Source organism: Ambystoma mexicanum, chromosome 13, assembly GCF_040938575.1.
Source record: "Ambystoma mexicanum isolate Mex_15411 chromosome 13, UKY_AmexF1_1, whole genome shotgun sequence".
In the NCBI taxonomy this organism is placed as follows: Eukaryota; Metazoa; Chordata; class Amphibia; order Caudata; family Ambystomatidae; genus Ambystoma; species Ambystoma mexicanum.
Genome location: NC_090938.1, coordinates 678,282,878 through 678,298,035, shown reverse-complemented (window position 1 = coordinate 678,298,035; position 15,158 = coordinate 678,282,878). Strand labels below are relative to the sequence as shown.

At 52.9% G+C, this 15,158-nt stretch overlaps 1 protein-coding gene across 6 annotated transcripts in view; it reads left to right on the top strand.

Annotated features, from left to right (window-relative positions):
• The window catches only part of CACNB1 (calcium voltage-gated channel auxiliary subunit beta 1), a 557,229-nt gene that overhangs the window by 444,891 nt on the left and 97,180 nt on the right, over positions 1-15,158 (top strand). For 5 of the 6 annotated variants that reach the window (XM_069634704.1, XM_069634706.1, XM_069634707.1 and 2 more), the window contains 2 exons: positions 8,238-8,317; positions 11,302-11,459. In XM_069634704.1, coding sequence (XP_069490805.1) covers positions 8,238-8,317; positions 11,302-11,459 — 238 coding nt within the window. The remainder of the gene's footprint in view (positions 1-8,237; positions 8,318-11,301; positions 11,460-15,158) is intronic. The other variant, XM_069634705.1, reaches the window with a different exon arrangement.

The following is a 15,158-nucleotide window of genomic DNA, read 5'->3' as shown; positions in this document are numbered from 1 at the left end:
TCAACCCCAACTACCATATGTTGTACATGGTAACAATCTGGACTTAGCCCACCGTACCCTGTTACAGGCTGCGCACAAAAAGTGAAGTACTATATCAACACCAACGCGCTGCGCAAACCTTTTTACCACCCGAGCCGACACCGCTCCACAAATGCAGCAAGGTGGCAATGCAGGGAAACAAACCCTGCGTTATGAGAGGTGCTGGGTTCGATGGACATCCAGCTACCTTACACATTCTAATGATGCTATCCCGGTGACGCTCCCCTGTTAAAGGAGCACACTCTCCCCTTCAGTCGCCAGCGAGTCCCGCCCGCACCCTCTCAATCACTCCCTGGCCTGCAACCATGCCCCTCATGATTTAAATTTCCTAAAAATGTATGTAGACCCATACAGCAGCCATGAAACCTTCCCAGGACGTTGTCTGAGCCCACCCAACTCTGTCATCCTCTTCCCCAGGCTTCCTGTGCAACTGAGTTGCATTCCACATATTCGCACGGAAAATTGCATCCCCCTCATGTGCACAAAATCCCCTTTACTTTGTCACTGACCCCATCCGTGGCATAGCACAATTGTATATGCTGTGCAAAAGCCATAACAAAATCGCCCTTTAGCATGCGCCCCAATCTCTGGCACAGTACTCACTTGCAGAAACACTACATCGACGGGAAGAATATTCAGTATTCATAAAATTCCTAGCATCCCTTGCTAAGCTGCCAAGTAACCACCAGTAGAATCACAGCTAAACACATGCTCCAGCGCTTTAACCCTGTCCGTGGTGCCGCTGGGCAGCGCCTCGTGGTGGGGACCCACCTCCCAGGATCCCCACATCTCATCTGCACCCTGATTCTGCAGCGCTCGATGGTCCCCGCCTGTCCCCAACCCCTAGGCGGGTGCCGCAATGAAGTGAAGCCTTGACCAATGTCACCTAATACATATACTTGAATTTTGACAATTTTCGTCATATTGTACCAAAAATAAACTGTCGTACTGTGAAGAGCTACGACCCTGCATACTTCTATGTTGAACCCCAGGGTTTCCGTGTTTCTACCCTTCCCATACAGTTTTTTGTGGTAATAGGATCGAAGAGACCCCTAAAAGCGCTCATCCAGCCCAATCCCTGGTTGCGCCCTTTGTGCCGCCAACGTTATCAGAGCCCATTATACCAAACAAAAGATGTCCGCTTTACTAGGCGATCCTCGCGGGTGAACCCCCCACCTGTCCCTCCGCCCGCACCTAAACACTCGGCAGTAGCAGGCAAACCGTATGCACAATCGAATTCTGAAGTAGCAACTAACACAACTGGCAGACCACTATAGTGGCCGGTAAGCCTTGCCGCCGATCGATCCGGCGCATATCGGACAACCTTCCTCAAACTGTCTCAAAACAGGCAACTGGCCTTGCTTATATGCGTAGTGTGTGTCTTGAGAATGCGCAGAATTCCCCCGGACGTATCCCTGCTTAGCCCCTCAATTTGCATTCCAGCCCGCTCAGCGTCATTCTGGTTCCCAGCCAAGCGCATTGCCATTAAGACCGTAAAACATTCGGCCCGCAGAGCCCCAGCACCGCGTGCCCCCTGCCACCCACCTGCATTGGAAAAAGCCCACAAACCAACTGATGCCCCCAGGCCTGTAGTGGTCATTTCTATTTCGCAGAAAACTGCCGTCCATCCGGCATGCACCTCCGCCACAATGTTTTAGTAGATTCTAGCACATGCACCCATTAACTGGCCAGCAGTATTCCGGCCTAAAACTGTATAAGCCCTCGGGTGCATGCGAATCCCTCGCCCTATTGCGCCCAGACATTGTGGCCTCCGACCCGTGCGAGCAGGCCCACGAACACACATTGGCAAAACCTCACCCCCCTTTTTACATAGACAGGAGCCACTACGTGTGTATAGGTTCTGTCTATGATCGTTGAGCCCACCGCAAAGTACCCGTCCCTCAAGTTCAAATATTACCATTAGCACCTGCCGCAAACGTAAAAGAGAGCACCTCCGGGCTATGCCCCTACAATGCACAACCTGGTCAACACTTGTGTATGCCCTGCACGATCGCGGAGGCCCTTTGGCTTTCCCCCCTGTATTCCTCATGCAGTTCCAATCCTCCCCACCTTTGGCTTGGCCTGTTTCAAAACAAAACCTAACCTTCTTAATTGGCTTCTGATCGCGCGCAGCGCGAAAAATGCTCCCTAGCTGCCCTCCGGGCCTGCATTCATACTAGCCGCCACATATGATTATCTAAACAAAGAACCTCTGTGGGAATGTCACCCCCTGATTCGGCAATTGCCGCTTGCGATTCCCTTCCGGCAATGCCCCGGCAGCAGCTCCCCCTGCACGCCCTTACTTGGGAGCGAGAGAGAATGCCCCCAGCAGCAGCTCCCCATGCACACCCGTATTTAGGAGCGAGCACTGCCCGCGGTCCCTCCATGCCGTGAGGCCAGTGTTTGTAACTGCACCCCAAACCTCCCTCATGCCCATCCGACGGCATTAGTGCTTTGTAATACGTTTACCTTCCCCATAGCTAAATCCATACAAAGATCAAGCCTTTCTCTTCCCTCCTCGTGGTGTTTGCAACAACCGGGGTAATAGCCCAGCTATTTCCCAAGTGTAGTACCCCAAGCCATACCTGACCAAACCCTTGCGCTCCGTCCCCAGGGCTTTTACAAACCCGAGAGTCGGCCAGCTGCCTCCCAGACCGCACATGCATAACCCCAGGCCATACATGTGCTAAATCCTTAGTACCTGAAAAACACCCCGAAAAGCGTTATACAACCGGGGAATGGCCTAGCTCTCTCCCAAGCCCTGTGTATGTTTCGTATCGGAAATGCAACTAGTTTATTCAGGCATCCAAACCTGTCGCCCAGTGCGTTACTTACCACGCTGCACCCCGCGCCTGAATGCTGCCCTGAAAACTAAAAAGGGGGGAGTGGGGGGGGGGCCGTTCTGGAAAGCTGCCTTTCGGCGCCGTTCCCCTTGCCACCCGAATGACCGGCTCTACCTTCTTACATCCTTATGCATACCAAGCAATAAATTGCGTCTGCCGGGCCACCTGGCCTCGACCGCGTTACCCACATGGAGGGAATGTTCCGAAAGTTGCAGCAAGGGCGGGCGCAAATGCGCCGCCCCCGTATTCCACCTCCTTTGTGCATCCAAAGGCACGACATGGAGGAAATGCTGTGGTTAAAAAACCACGGCCAGGATAAGCGCCAATGCGCCGTCCCCCCACTCCATACCCCCTCCATACCCCCTCCCACCATTCGTGCCCCCCGAGGCACGGTGGAGGAAATGCTGTGGCTACAGAACCACGGCCAGGATAAGCGCCAATGCGCCGTCCCCCCACTCCATACCCCCTCCCACCATTCGTGCCCCCGAGGCACCGTGGAGGAAATGCCGTGGCTCCAGAGCCCATTCGTGCCCCCCGAGGCATCGTGGAGGAAATGCCGTGGCTCCAGAACCCATTCGTGCCCCCCGAGGCACCGTGGAGGAAATGCCGTGGCTCCAGACCCACGGCAAGGACCAGCGCCCCCGCGCCGTCCATCAACTCCACGTATTACCTTCCGGCTCTTCAAAGTGTCTCACCGCCGCGTCGCTGCTGCCAGGGCTGGATGAGAGGACTTGCTCTCTCGGCCCTGGGCTATTTAAGCCCCCAGGGGTGCAGGCCATTTCCGGCCGGACCCCCGAGGGCACCCTGACTGCGTCCTCCATAGAGGAGGCGAGTCCACGCAGGGGGCGGCCAGAGGGGCGGCCCGCTATGTGAGCTGCGCCTCTAGCGCCCCCTGCGTGGGCTGGCGCATCTGCTTATCATGTTAGGAGAAGCAGGCCTGCAGTCATGGCTGAGCTGTGAGTCACACGCCAGGAACACACGACTGCCCCGCTATAAGGCCGTAGAGACGGTATTTGACTGCCCACTGCTAAAGCCGTCGTGTTCTGGAAAGGGAGGGGTGTGTGTGTGTCTCTCTCTCTCTCTTTCCATAGGAACATTTGAAAACATGTTCCTCTATAACCGTTGACCCGGCCTGGAGAAAAAAAAGGAAAAAAAATGGCAAAACATGCTTTTAAAAAAATGTGAAGGTTTTCTTGTGGCAATTCGATGTGCTTAAAAACATTTCAAAACGTTTTCTTCTGTAACTTTTGACCCTGCTTGGAAAGAAAATCACCAAAGTTGGCAAGACGTGCTTTTCAGGAAATGTGAAGGTTTTCCGATAGAAATTCTGCGTGTTTAAAACGAGAGTTTTGTTGGCGTTGGTTTTTCCATTGATGATTTTGGACCGAAATCTCAAAACTGTCCTCTCCAATTTTTAAGAGTTTTGCCATAGCCCTTTGTCCTTGGGCAGAACTGGAGCACTAAAAAATGAATCTGAAAATCCGAAGGGGAGATTTGGCGGCCTTCACTCCTTCAAGCTGCTCTCTCCAATTTAGGAATGTTCTACTCTTGATTCAACAAAACCTTTTACCCAACTATAATATACATGCATAGCAGGGCAATGATCTGCAGGTCAGTGCGTTTTAGGTTTCAAGACGGGCAACTTGCATCACACACTGCACACGGGCGCGCAAGCACACACGCACGCGCCACCCGCACAGCAGCAGCCGCACACGTGTTACTGAATCGAGAACAAGTCTGCATGTGACCTCGGGGCACCAGCGCGTGATCTCTGACCCTCCTGAGGATCAAAGCAAGTAAGTCCTACTTGAGCTGCTCACGCCGCCTGATGGAGCGTCTTCCCTGGGCCTGTGAAGGGCCAGCTCGTGTTAACATGCGACCGCATCCGGTCACGTTCCCTATAAAGCTGTGTTTTTTTTCCAACAAAAAATATACACGGGTGACGTTTTTTATGATGTCATATGGGAGCTTGGGGACTTGACATGTGACTGCCTATGGTTTAAGGAAGACAACACAGCGGGTTGAGCGCTCGATGCTGTGATCTATGTATGATCTGTAGGTTTGACTCCAGGCCAGGCGAACTCCGCCTTTCATCCTTCCGAGGTTGGTAAATGAGTACTTACTTAGGTTGGAATGATACATGTATGTATATATGTTCTGTGTGCAGCGCTTTGGCGAAGGCGCTACATACATAACAAATCATTTACTTTTGAGTGAAATTTCGCCACTGCCGACGATCTTTTGAATTTTTCTAAATACATATCGTTTCTAGCCACAAGGTGGCGATACAACACAACGCATGCAATCCAGTCTGCAAAATTAAATATTTGCAAGTGGAGATAGCATGTTATCCAAATATATAGTGCCATTTCTTTTTAAGGATCTTGCGAAGGTGATACCTTTATGACGATAACGCCATATTTTCGTCTGCTAGCTTTCAAGACCACAGGAGGTCTCTTGCCCAGGCAGCTGACTGTAGTTTTTTTAATAAATGTTTTTATTTCAAAAAGCCTGCAACATTTCCAGATGTCAGCTCCACAGCTGCCGTCTCTGCAGGGCGTGGAGACACGTGTCTCTTTCCCAGGCACCCCTACTGGCCTCATGGGAGCTCAAGCCTCTTAAAGGCCCAGTATCGTTTATAAGGTCTATGACATCATAGGATCTCATTCTAAGCGGGTGTTAGGCGGGGGAAGGTATTAGGGGGAAGAAAGTATGATATGATAGGTTATTTATAACGCGCTTAATACCCAGGGGTTTCTAAGCACGGACCCGGAGATCAAACCTGTGTTGCTCTGTGTCGTTTTGCTTCCAAGGCCAGCACATTGCCCCTGGGCTATCCTCCTGAGAAGTAGGTGATTATTGGCTAACTAAGCACCCCCTTGACACGCTTCTTTAAAAAGCAATACTATGCGGACCCTACTCTCTGGTTGTGATCACCACGCGTGCAATGCTTCCTTCCGGAAAGAACCAGAGCTTGTGCTGTTCAAGCAACACTGAACCGTCCACTTAGGGCTTTATGCCACTTACGTTCCCTTACCCCCGCTCCCCCACTTTGAGTATCCCCTTTCCTTGTTTGAGCAGTTGCATTTCAGTTAGGTTTGCACTATATAAATCCTGTACATGCATAAACATTGTCGGACAGCAGCAGGACCTGCAGCACACCCTGCACTGTAGTTGTACAGAAACGTGTAGATAAGTGCACAGATAGCGGAACCATGTGACATAGGAACCCGGCGCTGCTGCAGAGGTAACCCGCCTACCAAATATGAGCAGCCATCACTCTTCACTGGCACAGCAAGATGGCCTTATTGAAAGAAGTGCAGCCAACACACGCCCGCAAAGTGTTCTTCCAAAATAAAGGGCGTTTTAAGAACGCGTTTATATTATTTGATCACCACATTATAAAAAACTTCAACCTTGAAAACGTGAGGAAATGCATCAAAATTATTTAAAGGAAGTGATCTACACATAAAGAAAGGCTGCCCCTTTGGCTGTTCATCGGGGGTATTGGGGTAAGTCAGCAGAGGGCCTCGGGGAAGTCAGCAGAAGGCATCGGGGTAAGCCAGCAGAGGGCATCGGGGTAAGGCAGCAGACGTCATCGGGGTAAGTCAGCCTAAGAGCTGACACCCTTCTCAGGCAAAGAGCGGACACCCTGCTCAGGCAAAGAGCTGACACCCTGCTCAGGCTAAGAGCTGACAAACCTCTCAGGCTAAGAGCTGACACCCTTCTCAGGCTAAGACCTGACACCCTGCTCAGGCTAAGAGCTGACACCCTTCTCAGGCAAAGAGCGGACACTCTGCTCAGGCAAAGAGCGGACACCCTGCTCAGGATAAGAGCTGACACCCTGCTCAGGCTAAGAGCTGACACCCTGCTCAGGATAAGAGCTGACACCCTGCTCAGGCTAAGAGCTGACAAACCTCTCAGGCAAAGAGCTGACACCCTTCTCAGGCTAAGACCTGACACCCTGCTCAGGCTAAGAGCTGACACCCTTCTCAGGCTAAGAGCTGACACCCTTCTCAGGCTAAGACCTGACATCCTGCTCAGGCTAAGAGCTGACACCCTGCTCAGGATAAGAGCTGACAAACCTCTCAGGCAAAGAGCTGACACCCTCTCAGGCTAAGACCTGACACCCTGCTCAGGCTAAGAGCTGACACCCTGCTCAGGCAAAGAGCTGACACCCTGCTCAGGCTAAGAGCTGACACCCTTCTCAGGCTAAGAGCTGACACCCTTCTCAGGCTAAGAGCTGACACCCTTCTCAGGCTAAGACCTGACACCCTGCTCAGGCTAAGAGCTGACACCCTTCTCAGGCAAAGAGCGGACACTCTGCTCAGGCAAAGAGCGGACACCCTGCTCAGGATAAGAGCTGACACCCTGCTCAGGCTAAGAGCTGACAAACCTCTCAGGCAAAGAGCTGACACCCTTCTCAGGCAAAGAGCGGACACCCTGCTCAGGCAAAGAGCTGACACCCTGCTCAGGCTAAGAGCTGACACCCTGCTTAGGATAAGAGCTGACACCCTGCTCAGGCTAAGAGCTGACACCCTGCTCAGGATGAGAGCTAACACCCTGCTCAGGCTAAGAGCTGACAAACCTCTCAGGCAAAGAGCTGACACCCTTCTCAGGCTAAGACATGACACCCTGCTCAGGCTAAGAGCTGACACCCTTCTCAGGCTAAGAGCTGACACCCTTCTCAGGCTAAGACCTGACACCCTGCTCAGGCTAAGAGCTGACACCCTGCTCAGGATAAGAGCTGACAAACCTCTCAGGCAAAGAGCTGACACCCTTCTCAGGCTAAGAGCTGACACCCTTCTCAGGCTAAGAGCTGACACCCTTCTCAGGCTAAGAGCTGACATGCTTCTCAGGGAAACGTTAGGTTCCATTCATCCTCTTGAGGCGCAGTTCTTGCACCCCACTCAGGCAAGGGTTGATAATCTGCTCCTTTGCATAGATGTTAGTTAGTTAGTTAGTTAGTTAGTTAGTTAGTTCTTAGGCGGGCAGGCTTGGGCTTGTCAGTTGCTGTACCTGTGTGTGGAGCCTCCTCCCTCCCGCTTTTATGTCACCACTGATTGTCAACTTATTCTACGTCATTTACTTTTGGCTTTGTTATACCTCTATCTTTGTTAACAAAATGCATATTTTGTGTTTGTTTTTTCTTTGATGTTTCATACAAAGAACAATTATCATTTTCATGAGTTGTGTTTTTTAAAAACAAAGACAATACACAGCCAATGTTATCATTGTTCTTTTGGATAGTGGTAAACGTTATCTTGCCTAGAAACGTTGTTTCCCCCTGATATCAAAGCTTCAGTCCGAGATGTCTGCTAACTGGGCTGTGTGTCTTTCTTCTCCCCCGTGCAGTAAATCCGGCGGCGGGAACTCCAGCTCCAGCCTGGGCGACGTGGTGACGGGGACCCGCAGGCCCACCCCGCCAGCCAGTGGTAAGAGCTCCGGCGTCACCCCCAGACAATGCGCAGGTGGGGCCAGCTGGAGCAAGGTTGCTTCCCGCCCAGTGCATGCTGGGACACTGACGGCGCGCGGCTGCTGCGCACACCGACAAAGCAGTGCTTTCAAGAGAGAGATCCAGCCCAGGAGGCCCCCTGAACTCTCAAGCTGGTGATCTGGGAAAGAATCGCCATAGGCCAGGGGACTCTGCAAGATACCACCCTTGACCCCTGACCTTGGCGCTTCAAGACAAGGTCACACAATCCTGCCGCTGCACTTTGACCCTGGGCTGGCAGTTCAGGCGGAGGTCACTGGGGGCCAGAGTGAGCTGCATCTTTGGGTATCCAGGATCCGGTGGACACCGGCGGTCACGCCGTGTTCTGACCTTCCTCGGACATCCAGGGTGTAGTCCCCACTGGTCATCCCAGCTGACCTCTGACCTGGGGCGTCATCGCATGGTCACTGTGGGCCAGTGGGAGCTCGAGGCTTCCTTGCTTAGGCATGACGTGGCCAGCGAGGGTGTGTGCTGTGCGAACCCCTTAACTCCCCATTGGTGGTCCGGGGCAGCTGGCTCACCTCGGGCCTTGCTTATCTGGAATAGGCCAACCCGTGACATGGTCAGAGTGCGTTTGCTTTGTTCATCTTTGACCTGGGCCTAGGAACACGCAGATACAGGCAGACACCGATGCACGCCCATGGGTGCACACATTAAACCACTAGTCCATGTGCATGTTGCCCATGTTCTAGCACACAGCTGTGCACCTGGGCAGGCAATCATCACATGCAGACATTCGCGCACACATACCTTTCGTGCATGCAAATTAAGCACGACACATATCCCCACAGACACACACAGACTTGCACTTGGAATACGCACATACATGCCCCACAGATGCTGCGGCACACGTCCATTGGCACACGAAGGCGCCCTCGCCTAAACACGTGAGCACACCTGCTTACTCACACACGTCTGCTCAACATACACGCACTCAAGTGCCGGTCCTGTTGTACACACATTCGTCCACACACACAAACACACCTGTGTACCCATACACGCTCAATTATACAAGACGGTGCATAGCTAAAAGCATGCGCACGTGCACACGCCCATTTTTGTAACAAATACACACTTTTTCCATGGATGCACACTCCCTCAAACTGCGCTCTGGGCAATTGTGCGGGTTCTCACGTGTGGGAAACAGAATACATGGTGACAACGGAAGGTTCCCGCCTCCCCCCCGCTGCCCCCCCCAGACACATGTAACAAAGGGACCTTTCCTGTGCATGGGAGCTCGGCCCAGGCACCGGGATCCTCTGCTTCTGTGCCCTCTGCTGGCCCGGGTCTAGCAGCTCTAACCCCCCCCCCCGCCCCCGATGGACGGTGAATGCGCTCTAAACCCCCCCCCCCCCCCCCCGCCCCCGATGGACGGTGAATGCGTCCCCACCAGACCCGCCCCTTCACACTGGATCTCACCTGCATTTTCCCACGTTGCACTTTTCCCGCCTCATTTTCACTCTAGAAACTGCCTTCCGTTGCTTGCATCACGTTTTCTTTTATTTGCTTTCCATCTTAACTCGTGTGTTTCTTTCCCCCCTTCGATCTCCTATCTCCACCCCTTCTCCCCCTCTCCCCTTCACACCTCCTCTTCACTCTGCTTTCCTTCCATCACCCTCTGTTGCGCTACTCCCTCTTCTGCCTATTCCTGCCTCCTTTCACCTTCCTCCACGTTCACCCCTCCATTCCTTCATCCTGCCCTTCCTCTATTCCCTTCTTTTATTTTCTTCTTCTCCTCTTTCCCACCCCTCCTCTGTGTCGCTACCACCTCCCCCACGCCCCTACTACCTCATTTAATCTTCTCTTCACCCCCCCTTGTCACCTCACACGTGTGACCTGTCCCTCCTCTTACCTATCCCTTCACCCCTCCTTCCCCCTCTCTTCCCCTCCCCCCTGTCTCCCCTCTGTGCTGCCTCCTTCCACCCCTGTCGCCCCTCTGTGCTGCCTCCTTTGCCCTCTCACCCCCTTCCCCCTGTCTCCCCTCTGTGCTGCCTCCTTTGCCCTCTCTCCCCCTTCCCCCTGTCTCGCCTCTGTGCTGCCTCCTTCCCCCTCTCTTCCCCTCCCCCTGTCTCTCCTCTGTGCTGCCTCCTTTGCCCTCTCTTCCTCTTCCTCCTGTCTCCCCTCTCTTCCCCTTCCCCCTGTCTCCCCTCTGTGCTGCCTCCTTTGCCCTCTCTCCCCCTTACCCCTATGTCCCCTCTGTGCTGCCTCCTTTGCCCTTTCTCCCCCCCCCCGTCTCCCCTCTGTGCTGCCTTCTTCCGCACCTCTCTTCCCCCTGTCTCCCCTCTGTGCTGCCTCTTTTGCCCTCTCTTCCCCTCCCCGTCTCCCCTCTGTGCTGCCTCCTTCCCCCTCTCTTCCCCTCCCCCCTGTCTCCCCTCTGTGCTGCTTCCTTCCGCCTCTGTCTCCCCTCTGTGCTGCCTCCTTTGCCCTCTCTACCTCTTACCCCTGTCTCCCCTCTGTGCTGCCTCCTTCCTCCTCTCTTCCCCTCCCCCCTGTCTCCCCTCTGTGCTGCCTCCTTCCCCCTCTCTTCCCCTCCCCCCTGTCTCCCCTCTGTGCTGCTTCCTTCCGCCTCTGTCTCCCCTCTGTGCTGCCTCCTTTGCCCTCTCTACCTCTTACCCCTGTCTCCCCTCTGTGCTGCCTCCTTCCTCCTCTCTTCCCCTCCCCACTGTCTCCCCTCTCTTCCCCTTCCCCCTGTCTCCCCTCTGTGCTGCCTCCTTCCGCCCCTGTCTGCCCTCTGTGCTGCCTCCTTCCCCCTCCCCCTCTATCTCCCCTCTGTGCTGCCTCCTTTGCCCTCTCTCCCCCTTACCCCTATGTCCCCTCTGTGCTGCCTCCTTTGCCCTTTCTTCCCCTCCCCCCTGTCACCCCTCTGTGCTGCCTCCTTCCGCCCTCTCTTGCCCTTTCACCCTCTTTTTCACCCCTCTCCCCCAGGTCACCCGGAAATACTCCACCTGCGGGAGGACCTAGAAGCCCTTGAATTAGAGGATGATGAGGCCGAGGTGCCGGGCAGCCCCCGCTCCCCCCTCAGTAGTGTTAGCAGTGTCACCACCCCCACCTCAAATGCCAAGCGCCTCCCTTTCTTTAAGAAGGTAATGCCCGGGCGAGTGCGGGCACCGCCCCCGGACCCGCCACGCCTGTCTGCACTGAGGGATTGGGGCAGCATCTCCCGGCAGGCACCGGGCAGGGGAGGGAAGCAGGTGTATAGGAATGCGGCGCTTGCAGCTCGCGCTGAGAGCTGAACAGCTTCTAGGCACTACAGCCCGTCACTTAAAGATGTAGTCCAGGTATAGGAGTGGGTACGGTGCTTATAGATCACGCTGTGTACTGAGCAGCGTCTAGGCACTAGAGGACAGGCCACACCCAGTGTAATGTAACGAGGTCGTTTTAGCCCACATTGTGCACAGAACACATTCTGCGCCAAAGAAAGGGCAGTCCAGGCATAGTGTTGTGAGGTTCTTAAAGATTTCACGTTGCGTGGGGGTACCGCTTCGAGGCACTAGTAAACGCCCAGGCCCAGGGATTGGAGGTAGTAAGATGAACACAGGTCTACACGTTGGATTTGGTTTTTGGCAGTTTGATAGGTGTCCAGTCAAACGATCGAAATGAAAGGATCGAATGACCTTTTGCTCGAATGCAAAAGGATCGAGAAAAAAAGGGTAGTTTTTGTAGTTTTTTTTTAGTATGGGTTGGTAAAAAAAATGTTTTTAATAAAGAGAACGGGGGGTTGGGGAGGGACCGGGAGGGTTCTCCCCCCCCCCCTCCGCCCCCATAAAAAAAAAAAATTCGACCCTTTTTTTCGATTCTTTCACTGTCGAACAAAAGGCATTCAATCCTTTTGTTTTCGATACTATCACTGGTAACCCAATTGATACGAATGTCAGAATGCTTTGTGTATGCCTGCCACCTGGTGGTTAGATGCGGAATACTTGCAGAATGTCCTGAAAAGTAAACTTTGCATCATTGAGACTGGTCCGTCATCCCTAGAAGTCGGCTCGACAAGGCCGCCAGGTATTCCCTGACTCCATCCACCACCGTCAGGGTTTTGTGTCCATCTTCTCGACTCCAGGGCTGGCACAGGATATGCGGGGGATCAAAATGATCCTGCCTGGATCCTTGATGTTCAAGCACTCAGCGAGGAAGCCCGACTCGGCGTCCAAAGAATGGAAATGGCCTCCAACATCCAGCCCAAAGACGGCGTCAAGGTGTAGATGCGGCCGCTGGGGCCCTGGCTACCTTCCTGCTAGGCATCCTTTGCCAGTGGCCCAGAGGAAACGCCACTCAACCACCCAGGTGACTTCCTGGCAGTTCCGGGCATCACAGGCTCCCCTCCCCTTCCGAAGAGGAAATTCCCTCTTCAAAGTCGCGTTCTCTTGGGGACAATGTGACATGTGCAGGGCGCAGGCCCACAGCACAAAAGACCTCTGTGGTGCAGCAATAGGGCAACTTGCAGAGTCGGCAGTGGTGGCGCCCTACAGGCACCTGATCCTGGCCCGCTTCCTTAACTCTGGAGGCAGCGGTTCCCGGCAAACCCAGCTCTGTTGGGGCCATCCACTCTGAATTCATCTATCGTCATTACCTTCACGTCCCTGTACTTACTGTGATGAGGAAGAGTATGTCTAGGAGTAATGAAGATTACCAGTAAGTAATCATAGGATTATTACACCCCAATCCCGTTTCTTCAGTAGTACCACAGAAGGCGAGAACACATCTTGAGCTGCAGGGAAGTCTGCATGCTTGCCTCTCTTGCTCTCTCCCCAGTCGCTACCTCTGTAGCAATGGAATGATATGACAGCCATTTGGGGAACACCATGTCTTATCTGATGGGCCTCCTGGCGGAAGAGAAGCTGATGGCAGCAGAGTCCGTTGTCCTTAGAGGTAATAGAGCACCCTGCAAGTGTTGCAGACAGCCCTGGATCTCGGACACCATGTGAGCAGGCAAGTGGCCACATGCTTCTATATTGATATGATATGGCATTTATAATGCGCCTATACACAAGTGTTTCAAGGCGCAACGAGGCAAGGGAGGGGGAACAGAGGGAAGAAAGAGACAACAATCTTACTAGGCCAGGTGACATTGAGATCACGCAAGTGCAGGGGAAGGGGAAAAAGAGTGGGGGAATGGGGGAGCGGGCAGTGCAGCACATGGGATCCACAGTAAAGAAATAAACAGAATAAATAAAGCCCTCCTCAGTTGAAAATCTCGAGATTCCTAATTGAAAAAGGCAGGTCAGCTGTTTACTGTGAAATTGACTACCAGAAAATCTACCACCTGTTCATTGCAACCAATGTGAAGGCGATCGTATGTAACATCAAACTTGCTAACCGTGAACAGATTAGGAACTACGAGGTACAGATTCAGCACACGAGAAAGAGACATTAGGGCGCCTCCTCACATGTTTCCTAACATTGGAAGGCATCAGGAAGTCTCAGCGGCCTAACAGGTCTTCCCAACAGACCCGTCATGAAATGACCTGCCTACTGGTATTGCTAGCTCGCTTGCTACCATGTTAACATTTCTCCAATGCAGCATTGCTTGCAAACCCTTTGACGTACTCCACAGGAAGTACTGATGCAATGCAATGGCAGCCCTCCCTCTTGGAAAGCATCCCATTGGCTGAGATCGGCAGAGCAGCCAAGTGGTGCTTTGCGCACACCTTTCCCAGACACTGCTCCTTGAATTCTGAGGCTGGAAAAGATGTCCAGGCAACTTGTAGTGTATTGCAGTCCTTTATATAGCGCTGTTTCCCATTTGTATGGCCTCTATATGCTTTGTGTTAGGAACGCCCCCCGGGTAACTGAAGTCCAGCTATGGGACCAGTTCTCAGAGGAGACTTAAGATACGTGTGTGCTGCAATTGGCCAACATTAGGACTTAGGATGTCTGGCTAGGCTCCAATAAGCAGCCCAAGACGTCAGGTACGTGGGCGGGTGCTGTGGGAGGTCACGACAGAGGGCTAGTGCAGGAGACTCGATGTGCACCCAGCCAGACCGTATTTGTCGTAGGTTGTCTCTATATTCTAATGGCAGAGGTGTTGGGGCAAGTCACAAGTGGTGCGTTTATATATACCTTAAACTCGGAAGGAGTTTATCTTGGATTTCGCTGTGTCAGATTTTATTTCTGGCACTATGGTCCGGCTACCCCTAAGTCTGCCATGGCGTTAGGCTGGTTGTCCGAGACCCTCTTCCAGTACGGGCAGACATGCTGCCATGGAAAGGACTCGGCTAATGATACTCTGCCTGCGGCTTCATGAAGATTACTTCACAGCTGCTAGCTCCTCAAACCAAATTACATGTAATAGATTAATACTCAAAAAGAACGCATGATAACACTCAGTTTTCAGTCTGATATGACATCTCTTACATGTTAGCATGTGCCGGAGCCAACCTTACCATGAGACTAAGGTGGACCCACACATGAGCCACTGTCACTCCTTGCCAGCAAAAAAAAAATCACAGAGTGGCATCACACCTGAGCACTCAGGGTTTATGTCGAGGCCCACCTGGTTTGTGTTCCAACACTCCTGCCACCCAGGCCCACAGGTTATTTTTGCTGTTTACTCTTTGCAATGACTGGGTCCAAGCACCAGATCCTGGGACTATAAACACTTGTGAATCTGTTGCATATATCTCGCTTCAGAGCCAGTATTTCAGGTATTCTATTGTTTATTTATATAGCGCCTATACACAGGAAAGTGTTTCAAAGCGCTCAAGGAGGGTGGAAACATGGGGAAAAAAACAACAGTCGCTGAGAGTCCTTGAAATTCGGAGACGATAATAATCTGCACAGGC